At 42.5% G+C, this 18,648-nt stretch overlaps 2 protein-coding genes and 1 long non-coding RNA gene across 5 annotated transcripts in view; 1 reads left to right on the top strand and 2 right to left on the bottom strand.

The window, feature by feature from the left end:
* Window positions 1-1,692: 1,692 nt before the first annotated feature.
* Window positions 1,693-10,289, bottom strand: cfap206 (cilia and flagella associated protein 206). Of its 2 annotated transcripts, none has more exons than XM_017455405.3 (12): window positions 9,138-10,289; window positions 8,314-8,397; window positions 6,118-6,208; window positions 5,641-5,829; window positions 5,328-5,486; window positions 4,861-5,060; window positions 4,468-4,587; window positions 4,177-4,375; window positions 3,805-3,945; window positions 2,703-2,896; window positions 2,426-2,569; window positions 1,693-2,276 (listed from the first exon to the last, which is right to left on the bottom strand). In XM_017455405.3, the coding sequence occupies exons 1-12, from the start codon at window positions 9,243-9,245 to the stop codon at window positions 2,049-2,051; spliced, it is 1,857 nt and encodes a 618-aa protein (XP_017310894.1). In that variant the 5' UTR covers window positions 9,246-10,289; the 3' UTR covers window positions 1,693-2,048. The 2 variants fall into 2 exon arrangements, with proteins under 2 accessions (XP_017310894.1, XP_017310902.1); XM_017455413.3 differs by having other exon boundaries at window positions 2,426-2,563.
* On the top strand, window positions 2,494-7,101 carry LOC124629068 (uncharacterized). The gene is made up of 3 exons (XR_006983925.2): window positions 2,494-2,605; window positions 2,682-2,916; window positions 6,684-7,101. It is a non-coding gene; the product is annotated as an uncharacterized LOC124629068 (long non-coding RNA).
* A 260-nt stretch (window positions 10,290-10,549) lies between the features above and the next one.
* il20ra (interleukin 20 receptor, alpha) overlaps window positions 10,550-18,648 on the bottom strand; it is a 10,965-nt gene continuing 2,866 nt past the window's right edge. The window contains exons 2-7 of one of the 2 annotated variants that reach the window (XM_017455659.3): window positions 17,528-17,672; window positions 16,416-16,621; window positions 15,297-15,469; window positions 13,854-13,998; window positions 12,934-13,073; window positions 10,550-12,249 (exon numbers count right to left, since the gene is read on the bottom strand). In XM_017455659.3, the coding sequence (XP_017311148.1) occupies window positions 11,533-12,249; window positions 12,934-13,073; window positions 13,854-13,998; window positions 15,297-15,469; window positions 16,416-16,621; window positions 17,528-17,672 (1,526 nt within the window). In that variant the 3' untranslated portion in view covers window positions 10,550-11,532. The remainder of the gene's footprint in view (window positions 12,250-12,933; window positions 13,074-13,853; window positions 13,999-15,296; window positions 15,470-16,415; window positions 16,622-17,527; window positions 17,673-18,648) is intronic. The other variant, XM_017455668.3, reaches the window with a different exon arrangement.

Raw genomic sequence — 18,648 nt, 5'->3', positions numbered from 1 at the left:
GATCTCAGGCCAAATCAGACCACTTAAAGAGAGTGTGTGAGGAACATCTGGCTCTGTAGATCAGACAGTGAGTGTTACCTGGAGGAAGTGGAGGTGATCGTGTGTGTGTGAAAGCTGCTCCAGCTCAGTGACTCTCCTCTGAAGATCAGCGATCTCCTGCTCCAGTTGCTCCAGGAGTCGTTCAGCTCGACTCAGTTCAGCCTTCTCCTGAGCTCTGATCAGCTCCGTCACCTCCGAGCGCCTTTTCTCCATGGAGCTGATCATCTCAGTAAAGATCCTCTCACTGTCCTCCACTGCTGTCTGTGCACTGAGCTGTTAGGAGACACACACAACAAACGGAGGTCCTTTTTAAAACTTAACCCTCATTCCGTCTCTTACTGGTCCTCTAAACGACTCGTTGTCCATGTTGTGTGTGTTTCTAGGAGCAGCTCTGTCTCTGCTCACTGCTCACCTTTATAGTGTTCACAGCCTGTTTCAGCTCCTGCACCTTCTTCTGCTTCTCCTGGATTCTCTGCTGGGATTTCATCTGCTCCTCCTTTAACTCACTCTGAAAAAAAAATTGGCTAATTGTTACTGGTTGTACATTATGAGTTAAATATTAACTGTATGTAATGAGTTCACTCACAGACCTTTAGATTATATTTATGGATAATAGTGAAGGTAGATTTGTTACCATGGGAGATTATTAACTGCAGTCAGTTAACGTTAAAGTTCAACCATGTCATGATTATCCCTGAGTGAGGTCAAAGGTACTCAATACATCCTCGCGAAGATTTTAACACACACACAAACACACACACACACACACACACACACACACACACACACACACACACACACACACACACATATATATTTCACAAAAACAAGACGAGACTTCAGTCTTCTTCAGTTTCTCCACCACTTCAGCCAGCATGTTGTTTCTGCGTAGAACAGGCCTCGGAGTGAAAGTGTCTCTGCACTGAGGACAGCTGTAGACGCCCTTCTGATCCTCCTGATCCCAGCAGTCATTAATACACACCTTACAGAAACTGTGACCACAGGGGATCGCCACCGGATCCTTCAGGAGATCCAGACACACTGGACAGCTGAACTGGTCCTGATCTACTGAAAAACTGGCCTCGGTCATTTTTCCAGAGAGCGACACTTTGAGATCGGACTTGTGTGCTTTGAAACGAGCGTCCTGCTGCGTCGTTAGATACGGTATCACAGAAACAGAGTGGATGGAGCTTTAAAAAGAGGAGGCTGGAAAGGGGTGTGGCTGAGTGACAGTGTCTACAGAATAAGCTCGTTTTATTGACCTGCTGCATTATTTAATACATCAATAAGGGTGAATTAGTCAATTTCACCGTCTGCTGAAATATATATTATATTATATTATATATATTTAATAATAATTATTAATCATTATTGATTATTAATAATAATGATATAATATATCTATGTAATATTTAATATTATTATATCCACTAATATAATTTTCAGAATGAACTCATTGGGCATTAAGTCAGATTAAAATGCTTAAACTGACAGAGCTTGGCTTTATGTGGTCCAACTGCAAAACCAGAAAATGATGGTGTGTGTGTGTGTGTGTGTGTGTGTGTGTGTGTGTGTGTGTGTGTGTGTGTGTGTGTGTGTGTGTGTGTGTGTGTGTGTACACCATTTGCCATGATTGACACGAGGTACCAAAGGTCAAAGTACCACAATCTCCCGCAAGTGTTTTATTCCTCTTATTTTCAGTTTATTTATGGACAACATATCATACTTTTTATCCGTTTATAGTTACATTTAGATACATTAACAGTCGTTCCTTCACCAAGCTCCTTTGTTCCCCCTCTTAAAGTCCATCGTACGAGACCCTGTGAACGAGCTGTTGCTATAGAAACATATCCGAACGAGCGCATTCATATAAACCTGCGCTGCTGTCAGAGATGCTGTTATAGAAAATGATTCAACACTCTCTGACCAATCAGAATTCAGATTTCAACATACAATACATACATACGTCACTAGGTTTAACTGTAAGGCACAAGTAAGTAAGGCGCAGACTATTCATGCGCGTCTGGAGTTAAATCGATTTTGGTCATGTGAGTGGTTGGACTTGCTCTTCCTCTCAGCCCAGCCAGGTAGACTTGAGGTTTCGGGACGTTACTCTGGCCGTCTCTCTTTGTCTGACAGGCAGCATTTCTTGGTGGGAACGTCTGGGTGTTGTTATGTCTCCTCATGTGGCTCAGGTCGGTCTGCATCGAGCGGGTTGCTTTACTGCGCAGGTTTGCCTTCAACAAAATAATGTATTAAACGTATTTGGGGACAGATGGAACGCAAGCTATATTATTATTATTATTATTATTATTATTATTATTATATTAATCTGAGAAATATCTAATAATATAGGTTTTACGCGAGTCTAGGCGGAGCCACTCACCAGTTTGATGGCTTTTCGTCTCAGCTCCCACTCGTTCCACTCGTAAGATTTTACGATGTTGCTCTCTAGCAGGTGTGTGTCCGTCTGTGTGCTGCTCTCACTCTTGCTGATGGGTTTCACCAACAGTGTCTCACCTGACTGCATCTGGGAAGACACGCTCGTCACCTTCAGATACGGCAGGTGATTCAAAACATGACTAAAGGTCTAAAGGAGTCAAACATGATTATTTTTTACATTTAATTTGTTTTATTTCTAGTATGTCACCCATCCATGATACCTGGGAGTACGGAGTGACACTGGAAAACTGCTGATGAAGCTCGAGCAGCTGGATCAGCTCCGGAGATCTCTTCGCTCTTTCCGCTATCAGCTCGATATACTCGTCTGCCTTCTCGGCAAACCGATACGCGGCCTGCTTGGAGCTGAAGCTGTAGTATTTCTCCCTGTGCTTCAGGACGCCGATGTTCGGATTGCCTTTGGAAAGTACGAGCCGGGTGAGCTTCACAAATACGGGCATCCGTGCTATACTGTAAATGTACTGTCTTAAAGCGTGTCCTTCGTTGATTACGTTTAAAAGTTGGCTTCATGGCATCACTAGACTGAGTGTCACACTAGCAAGCATCAAAACAGCAGGTGACCTCAGCAACGAGCGAATTTTGAACCGATATTTTGCTAATTCTATTCGATGCAAATTAGTTATGACGCAATACGACAATCCTGCGTGTGGTCCGATGTTACTTTAGTTCCTACCTCCAGTTAGTTCTCGTTTACTGTCTGACGCAAAAAAACGTAAGACAAACGTATAACCGTGGTTCCATCCTATCCTGTTCTATATGACCTCTTGTTAAATGTCTATAGAGACGTTATGAAGAAAAATAGAGCCTGGGAACAAGTAGCAAAGTGTACGTAGCTGTGTGTGGCTAGTACAGTTAGTTTAAGAAGCTGAGCACGCAATACGTAAATCAAACAACCCATTTTCACACTGATTGATTAGTATTTAATACGTTATTTAATTTGTGATGAACTAATTCAATAGTTAGGCAACTAGCTGTCAGAACTTAAAAACAGACCACGCCCACAAGGCCACTTGCAACTGTCACTTGCTTATTATCTCCCAACCAATCAGATCGCAGCACGGGCGGCAAACGACAAAATAATAGGTGAAGAAGTAATGGGTGAAGAATGAGGAGCTTAATGACGTGTTCAGTCAGAGATGTTTCATGGTCAGTATTTTACTGCTGTAGTGTAACTTTAGATCTGAATAATTAGTGGTCTAGATGCTGTCTAGTTGCACGAGCGCTCCTTAAAATTCTGACTCTAAACCCAGAAGGCACTTCTGTTAGAAAAAAAACAGTGAAAGAAAGAAAAGCTTCACTATGAACCTGGCAGCAGGAGGCCATTCTTCTCAACAAGAGTGCATCCACACACACCCCTGTACTGCAGGGGGAGCTGCTCAAAGTTAGCCGTGGTCTCGGGCAGAATCCACTCGTACGACTTCATCTCCGCTGGATCGACCCGCTCCTCTGACCAACACAGAGTACATACACATGGTACACATGATGCGTAACACACGAGGCTACAGGGACGCTTTAAAACATGTCTAAATGACATCTGGGGAGTTCAGAATCGGTGATAGTCTGGAACATTACCAAGACAACAAGCATAAATAACACTGCCTTTACTAATGTAAACAATGAGAACGTTTCCTTAAACGTAACTTTAAACTGATGAGGTTTTGGGATGTCAGCGCGTACCTGAGCTCTCAGCGGCTCTCTCTGCGTCAGATATGACCGTCTCATCCTGGAGCATCTGATCCAGCTGGAAGTTCTCCAGCAGCTGGGACTGAGCTGACAGGAACGGCCTCAGGCTCAACATCACGTTCCTGAACGTGTTCAACAGGAGCATCTCATCCTGAAGCCCCTCCCACAGCCTGGCCAACACCGTGAAATGAGGCTGATGGGAGGGATTATAAACGATCGGACTGAGAGTAGGTCGAGATGTCGGTCAAACACGCACACAGTTCAACAGAGGGAGGGGGAACTTACGAACACTTGGGAGGTCGGTACGGCAGTTTTGGCGTGAACTGTTGCCTTCAGCACCTTCATCCTCGATATGAGGTCAGTCTGAAGAGACTCCACTTGCTTTGCGCATGTGATCACATCCGCCTGGCCGAAACAAACGGACCAGGTATCGTTACGTATTGACAAATTACTACAGAGATATCTCGTTGGTGGAAATCGCGACAATGCTAAAAGAACGTCCTTGTTTACTATTCGCCATTAATACAGATTACTGAAATTTACCAATAATAAGAAAAAAATAATAACAGAAATGTAAATGTTTGGCAGTAATTTTTATTATACTAGTTCATCCTAAAGCACTAGTATATCGTCGTGAGGTGTTCTGGAGATAAAACTTTGGACGTCTGTGTAACTCACCAGTATGATTTTGAGGAAGGCTTCGTGTTGGCGTACGTTGTACAGAGCCTGCGTGAGCAGCTCCGTGTTTCGCTCGGCATCGGCGTAGCTCGGGTTCTCCAGCAGAGCGGTGTAGCGCCAGGCGAATCGCCGCGTCTCTTCCAGTTCACGCTCTATATCTGCGCTGGCAGCTGGTAGAGCCTGGTTCAGGATGGACGGCACTTCACGAGAACGCCACAACAACCAGGACCGCGCATCGACAGAGTAACAGGAAGCCATTAGGATGATTACTTCAAAGAAAACTGTGCTCTTCATGTTCCTGTCTTTTATTTCAACAGTCCCGTATATATATCACACGTACGATAGCAAGTAAAAATGATCGACACCGTTATTTTGTTTAATAATCATCCCATTGAATTTTCTTACCGGTTGTGATTCGTACTCGTGAAAGGTAAGGTTAATTCGAACGAGAGGTGAGAAATACTCACGGTCCTCAACGCTCTCTCCTCCGTTCCCGCTGTCCTTGTTGAAGAGGCGAATCCCGGTGACGATCGCGGTGAGCTCGTTCAGCTGCTGTTCTTTATCACGTCTGAGCAGAGACATGAAGGCGGACAGCTCCGACGGGGGGAAAACACTCTGCAGGGCGGCTATAACGCGCACACACACACACACACGCACACACACGCACACACAGACCTACCGTCAGAAGAGGAAACCTTGAACGATTTCACGTGGTCTCGTGTTAGACTAAGATCCCGGAACATGGGTCAGAGATCTCACGGGCATTTCAGGTGTTCTCACCTGTGGCTTCTTGCATGTTGTTGACGTCGGAGGCCGAGCCGAGGCCGGAGCGTAAAACCAGGTAGGAGACCATCCTGCAGTAAAGAGCGTCCAGCTCGTCTCGGTTCTTGGCTCTGCTGTCCGTGATTTCCCGGCACACGGGCATGAGACGCATCTGCACCACCTTCCGATGCTCCTCCACAAACTCACCTGTCCAAAGGTGAACGCGTTTTACACTAAACACAGTCCTGATTTACTAAGAATACTAAGTGATTTCCAAGGAGGGCGCTGTATGATAACACTTTACCAAATGCATAGATTGACACAACAGAGTATGAACAGACAAAACTAATCAGGAACTAAACACAGAACAGGTGAACACAGTTGGACAACAAACCAATGATAGGACACGGACATGGGAATTAGGAATTCTCCAGATCACACACCCAAACACTCTCATTACTACACTAATCATCGCAGGAATAAAAAGACACTTACGTCGAGACGTATAGTTCATATCAAAGTGAACCTGCATTTTAATGGTGTCCAAAGCGGGACTCTTCTGATCCAACAATCTGTTTACGCACAGCTGAAAGCAGACAAACACACACCATACACCATCACACACTGGGTCTAAGTGAGGAATAAAACACCCTGTGACGTGCTGTCAGAGGAAAATGATGAAGTGTAATGAAGCAGAATTACTGTGTGAAGGAAATTATTCATTTTTACTTATTCATAGTTTTGTTCTTGTTCATGTTCATGTCACTGAGATCAGTACAGAATGTTTATCTGCTTACAGAGACACAAACTGTTCAAGGTTCAACTGTACATCTTCCAAGACCCTAAAACACAGCCTGTTTGAACTGCCAAAAACTGCTTCTTATTCTGCGGTACACAGAATGATGTCATGCTCTGCGTTTCATATATATAGTAGTGGTTCAGCACAAGCTCTTCAGAGCGCTCTCATTATTCTCTCCTGCTTTATTCTATCCTGTATTAACCATCTTTCTGTAATAAACCTTTTTTTTCTTTCCTTTTTTTTTTCTTTCACCTCTTTTCAGCTTTTCTGGACAACAAGCAAACCGGAGGACGCTTGTGGAAAGGTTTCACCCTGAAGTCCATGTTGATGCGAAGGTGGTTTGTCCTTTATTGTGCAGCGTGAAAGACCGATGCAGCCTTACCACTGACTGCTAGGAATCATCAAGAGTTTAGAATTTGAATTTTATAAAGTCATTGTGTATTGCTGTCTGTATGGAAGGGAACTTCCAGGAACTTCGCCTCTGTGAAGGCAGAGAGATTGGTGTTTCTTAGATCACAGCTTCAAAACTAAGATATATACCATCGGGTAGAGAGAGAGAGAGAGAGAGAGAGAGAGAGAGAGAGAGAGAGAGATAATAACGGTAAAATATTTGCTAACAGAAAGAGCCCGGTTCAAGCAATGAATAAGTAAAGAGAATACTTATTAATAAGCGCAAAAGGCGCGGTATTTTTGCGGCGGGTTATCATCAAGTGGCATGCCCCATTGACTCATTCCATCATGGTACAGGATATATTTGGCAAATTTAACGCACAAGTAAATTTTACTGAGATAAAATAATACTAAATAAATAAATAAAAAAGAAGGGAAGAGAAAACTGTAAGTCCTACCAAATTGCTGTATGTGGACTCGCCCTCACAGATAAACTCTTTTACATTCTCAAGGTTTGCTCTATTGAACCTATAAGTTATATGATTAATTAAATGTCTAGAGATTTGCCACACATTTTGAACCTTTTCTGTCTGTGCACGAGAATGCAGATTCACTTGATTTTCATAGCATGTTAAACTGATTAAAACTTTGAAAGTTACAGAAGCTGTAGAAAATAAATAAATAAATAAATAAATAAATAAATAAATAAAATGGGGAAAACCATGGGCGTAACCACGCATTCTTTGGGGGGGGGGGGGGGGGGTCGTGTGTGTCCCCCAATGTTGAGGAAATACCAATCGGTCCCCCAATAAACAGTACAAAATATTTTCTATATGTCCCCCTTTAATGAACCCTGCCAATGGATCTGTCTTTTCTTCATCTTTCTATTTATTTATGTCTATTCCTTTTTAATATATTTCCGTTTGTTAAGGAAAATAGGTGCCCCCCCCGCCCCCCGCCCCTAAATATTAGGTAACCTTAGCTTAGTGTAGAAGCCATGGCTTGGTTTACACTTAAGAACATCAATTAACTGTTGATATTTGCACACCCACGAGGTAGGCTAGGCTAACGTCAGTTCCAGTTTTTGACCATTAACGTTACATTCACTTGTATATCCTCCCTCCGAGTTCACTGTGAACCTTCACGTTGTGACAGACCGTTATAAACGTGAGTGAAAGTGAGGTGTGTTCCTCACACCTGTCCACCAACGATGGCTGCACCATAACACTGTACTACTAGACATGCCGAATGTCACTATAAAACCATGTACTGTCCTTAACCCTGCTACTCTTCTTCCAACAGAGGGAGACGGGGGACCACATGACTGTGTTGTACTAACAAACTCTGCTCCTCTACAGGTCCCTGTGAATGAGCGGTTACTATAGAAACCGTAACGCATTAATATAAACCTGCACTACTGTACTTTAAAGAAAACGAATCGACACCTTCTGACCAATCAGAATCCAGAAAATCTACAGATGATTAAAATATAGAATAAACACCTCGATCAGTTTCTCCACATCCTGCTTGGTCAGTGTCCGGTCAACGTTAAAGAGGTTCCTCGGGTCTAAAACGACAGCTTTAACCTGGGAGAGAGAGAGAGAGAGAGAGAGAGAGAGAGAGAGAGAGAGAGAGAGAATAAAATATTAAATACTCACCCAAAATCTCAGACAAAAAAATATTTGATTGTAATTAATATCCCCTGACATGATCATTTTTATCGCTGTATATGCTATTTATCTTAATTAAATCATTAATTGATTGACTAATTGATTGATTGATTGTGTAGAAAACACAGGATTTTCCTTTCTTTCTGTTACATTCATCTCTGTAACGTGGTGATATTTCACCCATGCTTATAAAAATAAGTTAGTTTTATTTCACTTTCAGATTTCACACTAGAGGAACTGATGTCATTAAAGTATTTTGGGGGAAATAATGGTAAAAAAAAAAAAAAAGTGATATGTTTCTATTCCCTTCTTCTCTCAGTGTTTTATGATCTTCATATTTAAAATATTTCTAGACAAAAATATATATTATATATGCATTTGCATAGAAAGTTGTTATCCATTCTTGCAAAAAATAAAAAATAAAAATTACACTCCAAGGATGAATATCATTTCTAATTTCTCATATTTGCTTTACTAACTTGGAAGTGTACAATGACTTTAATTTTTTTAAAAGTAGCCTATTCTGTGAGGATTCAAAAGATGTCCTGATTTAGTAATACCTCAGCATTGCTTTATAACATTCTCTGTCATGTCTTTAAAGCTTTATAAATGATGAAACAAGATGAAAACAGATGAAGATGAAGGCAGAGACTCACCATGAAGGCAGTGAGGGTTTCAGACACAGCCTGGCCCTGCCTGCAGCATTGCTGTGCTATTTCACGGATTATATTTTTAATAACGCTTTCAGCCTGCGCTCGAGACATGCTGTAGATTAGAAAACTCAGCTATAAAATATATATATCATATATAATCCTGCGCCTGCGCTGCGGACTGTTTACTCTCAAACCAGGTACTAAGGCGCCGCTGGTTGCCATGAAGACGTAAATACAGAAGGGTTGTAGTTCCATAAACCCCCAGAGGGGGAGCCATTATACACATCACACCGTTTACTGTATTACAACTGCATCTTTTTTAAATGTGTGTATGTACACGTCTATGTGTGTAATTACATGTGTCTATATGATATAAATACATTTCTCTATGCATATATAGTTTCTGTCTTCATTTTACTTTTCTTTTTTAGATTTCACACAATGTTTTTGTTTCCTTTTCTTATTTTTCCATTTCTTCTTCTTCTTTGTTTTTTTTGTTTTGTTTTTGTTTTGTTTTTTACATTCTGTGCTGCATTCCCTCCTCCAAAAAGCTGTAAACTACTGTATATAAGTACTGAATTATTTTGTATATATTTTAATATAAATTTCAGATATTTTTGCTGCAGTAGCTAAATTCCTATTAAGCAGATAACTTATATTATCATTATATTATCTTGTAACTAGCTAGAATTTTACCTAATTAGTTGTGCTTATGAAACTCGCTATTAGTTTAACATATAGCTTCTTTTAAAATTTATTATTTGTTTGACTTCTTGCAAGCTTCTATTTTTCCCTTAAAAGCTTTGCCTTTACCCTTAAATATATTCTATATTTCCCTAAAAAAAAAAAAAAAAAAAAAAAAAGCTTCTATATTTCCCTTAAAAGCTTCTATGTTTCCCTGGGCATTCTGGATGCTTCACGTTTGACCTAATTTATATCAAACCTATATTGTGTAAAACAAAGAGAGAACATGAGGACGGGAGGAAGGAAAGGAGGAAGGGAGGCAAGTAACAAAAATAAAGTATAAAGAAAGAAGTTACAGCTTTTCCTCTTAATACACATTGTTCACTTTTTTAAAAAAAAAATAAAAAATCTAGAACACTAAACGGGTTCCTCAGTTTGTCGAGCGTAGAAAATCCGTTAAAATTCTACAAGAACTCTACTATAGAGTAAGCTTAGTTCTGTACCCCAGAGCAACCTTCTCCACGGCCACTAGGTGGCGACAAAGCGCGCAGGAGAACTTAAACATCTGGATCAGAATGAACAAATGAACAGCTATTCCAAGCCACACACTTTTCTGTCCAGTCTTTGATTATCTACTGTGTTTATTTTCTGGTCGTCTTTATGATTCAAATGTACTTCATCATTTATACTGAGTTCAAAAGTTAGCAATCTGTCATCTTATACGTCCAAAGTAAAGAAAAAAAAACAGATTTAACTTTTAATAAAAAATACTACACAAATCCTTCATGTCACAAAAAAATAAAAATCTCTTCAACATGTAAGCATTTCCCTGCTTACAAACTTTTCACATTCAATGAGAAGATAATAATAATTAAGAGATAATACAATAATGATAAATATACTGAAAATGCTTTTCACACAGCAATACATCATAATCACACAATCACACATTAACAATGGATTATTTTTACCCGAGGGCAAAAATAACGTATAATAATATCATTTGTTCGTATAATAATGTGATATTTATACTTTTTTTGGTCTGCTGTTTGTTTAATTGTATATTTGTTGTGTTCTAAGTGTTCGTATGAATGTATAAAATATCTTAATTAAGACGTAAGCAGAGCTCACTTAAATGAAACGATAAAGCTAATCTTGTCCCTGAGTGTGTGACATACTGTGAGTTTATTGTCATCGTACACTGCTGTTCAGTGATCATGTTATAACGCTACTGTGTACTGTATATGGCTCAATTCGATAATAAAATCTCTCTGTCACTTCCTGTCTATCTGCATCTCTCTCTCTCTCTCTCTCTTTCTCTCTCTTTCTCTCTGTCCCTATCTGTCTCTGTCTCTGTCAATCTCCCTCATCTCTGTCTCTCTTTCTATCTGCCCATCTTTCTCTCTCTTTGTCTCTCGCTCTGTCTGTCTGTCTATCTATCTGTCTGTTAGAGTCTTACCCTGTCTCTGTTTCTCTTGTCTGAATTTCTGTAATGAGCAAAAAACTTGAACTTTCTCAAACATATTTTATATTTCGGAGAAATAAAAGCGTGTGTGCATCTAAAGCCAAAAACGTGATGTCCATCAGGAGGCTCTTCATTCATGAGAACGGCGTTTGGGGCTTCATCAATATCAGCAACATTAGGAACGCTGGGTGTTGGGTGTTTAATACACTCCCGGAGTGACGAACGGGATCAAACGGGTGTTTGTGGAATCTACTCAGCGGTGCTCTGGACCTGCAGGTCCCAGTCTTTCTCCATCTTCAGGAGCGGGTCGTCGTCTCCGCTCTCCATCGACGCCTGCTTGAGCACTACGCTGGTGAGGACAGGATAGCGTACGAGCAGCGCCGTGTCTACGCTCGTCTGCGTGTCTGTGGTTTCCGGGGTGTCCGAGTCGAACCTGCTGAGCAGAGGGAAGTCCAGATGGAGATGGCCGGTATCTGGGTCCCAGTTACAAAACGTCTGTATCTCACTGTCTTCTTCTTCTTCTTCTTCTTCTTCTTCTTCATATCTCTCCTGTGCTGGTTCTGTCTGTCCAGGCTGTGCCATGTACAAGTTGACTCCGCCCACACCGAGCGGCGCCACTTGGGGGTTATACGGGCAGCTGGCGACCTGGCTCCTGTCCTCCTGATGTACAAAGCCGTAACCTTCACTCAGAGAGCTGCGACGGCTTTGTAGGTCTTCTCCAGCTTCTGCTGGTGTATTCCTGACGTTCTGCACTGCGTACGGTGCTCCTGTTGTGTCCCTCATGACAGCAACTGGCGAGCGCTCTGGAACGTCGACACCGCGATGACATGAGTCAAGGAAACTGCGTTTCGTCTCCCCCGTGCTCAGGTTGGTGTTGTTGATGATGATGACGTTTATGCTGGCCAGATGTTTCTCCGGCTGGAACGTCTGGAATTTCATTTCCATGTTCGCGTCCTGTTGAATGTCCTTTTAAAGGAAGAGACGGAGGGAAAAAAAAGTCATCATTATTATTATTACGCAGCATCCTTTTGTTATTAAAAGTTAGCATTTTTATCAAAGTGACGTGATAAGTTCATGGGTTTGATCCTGAGCTCGGGTCTCTGTCTGTCTCTGCGGAGTTTCTTCATTCCATCCGCATTACTGAGAATAACAAAGCTAATCTAGAGACCAAAGCGAGGCTAGGTAGCTAGTCGGCTAGCCGTGAAGGTAACGCGATCGATTTTAAGGACAATGTTACGAATTCAACCGCGAGCCACCGGGTGTGTCCGATAAAGGCGTAGGAAGTCTCCTCGACCTAGCATACCACTCGACTAGCCAGTCAAGGAGTGTTGAATTCCAGAGCGAGGGCTGGAATGAAACTATGCCGAGGAGCAACATAACAGAAACCGAGACACGCCCGGTCACATTACAGCTCATCGTTATGAAACATCACAGAGTAGGCGCTCCTTATTATCTCCACAGTCACATCCACTGGAAATTAAACACAAACATCAAGCAGACACGTAACAACGTCACACGCCGTATATCTGGCGAGATCATTAAATCTCCCGAGATATTAAAAAGAAATGTTTCAGCGATTCCATTTTCCTCTAACATGAAATTAGCCCCCAAAAGGTGCGGGAGGTGTGTTTGTCGTTAGACGTGACTCACCACGCTCTTGGGCAGCCTGGGTTTGTGACCGCAGATGTAGTAATAAGCGAAACCTCCGACTGCGGCTAAAACAAACAGGCATATAGCGGTGGGAACGACTCCTCCTAATATCAGAAGCAGCATCTGAGATTTAAACGGGTCTGGAGAAAGAAAGAAAGAAAGAAAGAAAGAAGAACAATAAAAGGGCGGTTTCAGGGCAGGGTGTGTGATTACGGTGTAATAAGCTAGCACTAATCCCGCATTTTTCTCCATTTCATTAAAGACATTATACACATATATACACTCATCATACACATAAACATTTACATATATACAGAATTTGCATATCGCCTTAAATGACACATTATGCAAATATGACCAGCTTATACAGCACCTCCACTGTTAATAATGTCTGATAGTTTTAATATCTCCAGTTCCTTATGGCATGCTTCAACACTGCACAATATATCACACGATTTCTTTCTTTCTTTTTTAATTAGGATTTATTTTTTATTTCTTTGCTGCAGCATCTGTGACAGCGAGCAAGGACGAGGAGCTTGTGCATGTGGTAATGTAATAAAGGTCAGAAATTGTGCAATATACACAATGCAGTGTCTCTATTCTCTACACACACACACACGCACACACACACACACGCACACACACACAGGTCTGGGTACAGGAAGAATTATTCACACGACGATCAGGTGAGGTTCATGAGGAATGTTCGCTCTCACCCAAACCTGTCCTGTCACATTCTGACACAGAGATTGAGTAAAGGTGAACTAAGATATGCAAATTAGATAAGGTGACTCTTAAAAAAAAAATCAAAATCAAAGCCACACCCACAAGAAACAACATGTGGACGTTGGATGTTTCTTAACCTTCTGAACTTGTCCACGTGAACTAGAATAACGCTAAGCGAATCTCGGCGGTGTTACCGTCAGCGATGGAGACGCAGATCCAGTCCGACGGCGCGGTGGTAAGGTGGAGGGCGCTTGAGAGAACCTCCGCCCGCACACAGTGCTCTGAGCTGTACTCCAGTGGGCCGTACTGCAGGAGCTTTTTTGACTGCCGGAAAGACTGCTGATAGACCAAAACAAAAAAGAAAGAATAAAGACGTGAATACAGTGATATCTTTCGTCACTGTAAGGCCTGGTAAAGTTACCAACAGCGTGACATGGTGTTATAGGAAACTAATCCACGGCCGTGCTGCAGTGAAGCGGCGTTACTCTTACCGCCTGCTTCTTTTCTTATAACTGCATGTCCTGGAGTGTTTTATTCCTCTTGTATCGCAGCGATGTCTCAACAATTCCAACGCTTATCAATTAAAGAAGGATGTGTCGTACGTTTTATGCTTTTTTTAGTCGTATTTAATGGACGTTGCGGGACGTCCATGACATGGTCTTTCACCTCGTAGTAGCTACTGTATAAGCAAACGCTCTCTCGAAGCCAAAAATATATATAAAGCTTCTGACCAATCAGAAAGAGGAGTTTAAAAGCATTCGCGAGCTCACACGCTGTGACCCTACATGAGCACGAGGGCTTACCAGCTTTCGCATTTCTACGATTTTAATATGACAGGGAAGCTGAAGCTGCTCGGAGGAGAGCACTAACGACCGTGAGCTCCCGCGGCCGTTCTGACCGTGTGTTTATGGTATCGCTGGGATTCAAACTCGTGACCTCCAGGCCATAGGAGTCACCTGGATAGGAGCTCCGGGATCTGGTCTTTCAGCCGGTTAGAGTTGCACGTAATTGTTGTTTTATTACTGGAGTTGTCCCGAAACAGCTGAATGTTCCGGTGAGACCCGACACCGTCGTTATTGTTCCCGAGCTCAGATTGCTTTTCACTCGCCCTCGAGGGCAGGAGTGCTGATCCGCAATCCGAGAGGCGTTGTGAAATCCGCCCCTGAGCCGTGTTTATCAAAACTCTACGGACTTCTCAAATACATTCCTGTTCCAAATCCCATTCTAATGTTCGCTGTCTGTTTCAGGATCCCATATCCGATACGTTTTACGCCAGTGTCCGATCTCGATACGGACGCTGGGTATCGCATCGGCGCCGGTCGTGAATGAAAACAGAAAACTTTAACATCTTAACAAAAAATTGTTTCAACGCCAAACTGATTGGATTCACGAGCCACGGCTCTCCGGGACGTCATTTCAAGGAAGTCTCTACGGGGATATTTACAAGTCTCTTAGGGATATTTCTTTTTAGTTTTTGGTCTTTTTAGACCAGGGCTGTCCAATCTTATCTGGAAAGGGCTAGGTGTGGCTCCTGCTTGGTTGGAATGGAAACCTGCACCCGCACCGGCCTTTTCCGGATAAGATCGGACGCCCCTGTTTTAGACGATTCGTCCGGAGCGTCCATAATCAGACCCTACCGTGTGTTTGCTGCTGTTGTTGTACACGCTGACATTGTAGAACATGTGAGGGAAGATGTTAAACATGGACTGGCGCTTCTTTCCGGGGTTCCTCCATCGGTACGGTCCGCTCAGCTTGACGTGCAGGATGTTTTCCACCACGTTTACGTTTACCTGCGGAGGTCCCAAAATGGCTGATGAAGAAAAGAGAAAACGTTTAGAAAGTGAAATCAGATGTGGGGAAAACCACACTATATTGTTTTTGTGTTTTGGTCAGAAGGTGTTGATTCATTTTCTATAACAGTAGCTCTGACAGTAGTGCCGGTTTATATTCTCATACGTTATCGTTTCTATAGTAACAGCTCATTGACATTTCACGGTCGCCATAAACAAAAAGCGCACCTATTATGGTTTTGAAACGGGCCTAATTTTATTTCAGAGGTCTCACACGATAAATTTACACGCATCCGAGGTCAAAAAAACACTTTCACGTGCTCACAGTTTCAACTGCAGCGTTACCAGTTTTCCCCCAGCGCCACAAACGACTCGTTAAATGATCCGTTCTAAACGATTCGTTCTAAACTCCTCCTTTCAGAGGGCATACTCTGCTCTGATTGGTCAGATGTCCCAGTCTGTCATGATCGGTCTACCGCTGTCGCCGAGTGGCCGACGAAGACCAGAGGCGGGGCTTTTTTGTTACAAACCTACATATGTTTGTACAGGAAGTAAAGTGTGGAATCACTAACGACTCGATTCACCTGTTCAGAATCGGTTCGTTCTTTTGGGAGTCAATAGCAGCTCTACAACATGCTACATGAAAGGAAACATTTGAAAAAACATAACAGGTGCGCTTTAATGTAAACTCAAGGAGTGTTTTCTTGTCGTTTATGGAAGGAGTCTCCAGTGTCAGGCTTGCTAACAGTCAGAAGTAAAGCTGCAACTTTTGTTTGATTTCATACAAGTGTTTTGAGCCTCACAGGAACTCACTTACGACATGAAACGTAACTATAAACGGATAACAAGCGCGAAGAATTTGGGAAACTGCCGCGGTGTAAGAGGAATAAAACACGCGGAATTCGACTAAAATATTTGCTTTGCCGCCAATCACCGATTCTGAAAACAACTCCCTGGTGCACTCACTGTCGGTGAGCCTGAGCCGTCTGTCTGTCTCGGTCCACTCCGAGCGCCCGTTCGGCCCGTTAGCTCTCACTCTGGCGTAGTATTCCTCCTCCGTATCGTCCGTCTGCTCCGTCACGTCGCACTCCGTCTGCATGACGTCGTCGCACTGCTCCACCAGCCTCCACATCACCTGCTCGGTTCCTTCCACATCCACAGCATCGCCGTATCTACACACACACACACACACACTGATCTCACATATTCCAGTCCACAGCATCTACTCTGTCTAACACGTCATGGTTTCTATAGCAACAGATCCTTCACAGGGACGTGTACGGCAGACGCTCGGATTAAAAAATGACCGACGGTGACCTTGTTATTATTATTTAACGTTTTTGGAAGGAGTCTCCAGTGTCAGCGCTTCGTAACGGTCGGTAACTTTTCCGACATCAGGACAGAGGAGTTGACGCTTTTTGCGGTTCCTCTGTGACATGACAAGCCGTGTGGGGTTTCTTTCATCTTATCAACTTCAAGAGAGAAAGAAAAGAGAGACTGCTGTAAGGTACTGTAACAGACCTGCCTCACAGACGTTCCACAACATCAAATGTAACTATAAAAGGATAAAAAGTACAACGTGTCAATCTTTGTCTTTTTTTTTAAGTCACACTGCGGTGGAGTAAGAGGAATAAAACAGTCATAGTTCATTGTTAATATGTTTTTATTTTCTAACGTAACCTCTAAGAATTTTTTTGGACGTTATACGGCTTTGAAAATCCAACATTCAGTATCGGCACAATTACATGCGTCAACAACTGTCCCTAAAGGCGAAATGTAAACTAGATTATAACCTGAACTTCGAGAGTACAGTCTCCGCCTTCACACTTTAGGCCACGCCCACTTCTTGAACCTGATCCAGGTATGGAGTGACACAATGTTCTGGTGTTGAAAGATTTTGCACTGTAACTATTTTTATGTGTGTGTGTGTGTGTGTGTGTGTGTGTGTGTGTGTGTGTGAATGACACTCTCAGTGGGAATGTGATGTGGGACAGTAATGTAAGCGCTCAGCCCTGGGGCTACGCTCCTGCACTCCTGCGCTCCTCACACACTCGGGGTGGCGGTGATGTCGGACTCACATTGCGTACTCCACCGTGTAGGTGGTGCCGCGGGCGTCGGCCGTTCCTGAGCTCCAGCGCACCGTGTTCCTCAGATTCACCGAGTGGAAATGAACATCTCGTGGTGCAGCGCGCTCGTGCTGTCCGTCTGCCCGTACACCCGACACTAACGTGGACAAACACAGAGTCTCTTTAGTGCTTTACTCCACTGGAACTAGATATACACTGCCCTCCGTTAATATTGGCACCCTTGGTAAATATGAGCAAAGAACGCTGTGAAAAATTGTCTTTATTGATTGGCCGTTTGATCTTTTGTTTAAAAAAAATGAATTCACGAACACACTCAAAATACACATCAAAATCAACACAGAAATGGTTTACTGCCCACAAAATCAAGATCCTGCCATGACCATCCCAGTCCCCTGACCTGAACCCCATAGAACACCTGTGGGGTGAACTGAAGAGGAGAGTCCACCAGCGTGGACCTGAAATGTGAAGGATCTGGAGAGGTTCTGTATGGAGGAACGCTCTCAGATCCCTCACCATGTATTCTCCAACCTCATCAGCGTTATAGGAGAAGACTCAGAGCTGTTCTCTTGGTCAACAGAGCTAGCACAAAGTGTTGACTAAAAGGGTGCCAATAATTGTTGCACACCTATATTTAACAAAGATATATATTTATATTTTATAAACCTGTGTTGTGTTTGATATCCATGAGAGCAGAGTATTTTTGTGAACTTTTTTTTTTAAACAAAAGATCAAATGATTAAGTAATAAAGACAAATGTGTGTGTGTATATATATCTATAGTGTATATACTGTACATGTACACAATATATAAATCTTTTTTTAAAATTCTGACTATATCTCATAACAACAGGAACGTTTCCCAAAAATGATGACTTTATGACATTTTTCCGAATAATGAGAACTTTTTTGTTTAAAAAACCCCAAAAACATACATATATAATGACTCAGAGTCTCTCAGTATGGAGATTTCTCACAATTATGACAAATACATCCTGTAATTATAACTGTAACCATAACAGACAGACAGATAGACAGACAGACAGACTGACAGACAGACAGATAGATAGAGAGATAAACAGATAGATAGACAGACAGATAGAGAGATAGACCGAC

Source organism: Ictalurus punctatus, chromosome 2 (genome assembly GCF_001660625.3).
Source record: "Ictalurus punctatus breed USDA103 chromosome 2, Coco_2.0, whole genome shotgun sequence".
NCBI classification, from domain to species: Eukaryota; Metazoa; Chordata; class Actinopteri; order Siluriformes; family Ictaluridae; genus Ictalurus; species Ictalurus punctatus.
The sequence above is the reverse complement of the archived record's forward strand: the minus strand, read 5'-3'. Positions and strand labels throughout refer to the sequence as shown.

What these genes read in the sequence shown, in the direction of transcription:
- cfap206 (XM_017455405.3), bottom strand. Translation starts at nt 9,245, where the DNA reads ATGTCTCGAGCGCAGGCTGAAAGCGTTATTAAAAATATAATCCGTGAA. An exon ending in CCTTCCTCAAAATCATACTG is followed by an intron (nt 4,588 to 4,860) that starts GTGAGTTACACA and finishes TGTTTCGGCCAG; the next exon opens with GCGGATGTGATCACATGCGC. An exon ending in GAATGGCCTCCTGCTGCCAG is followed by an intron (nt 2,897 to 3,804) that starts GTTCATAGTGAA and finishes TACTTTCCAAAG; the next exon opens with GCAATCCGAACATCGGCGTC.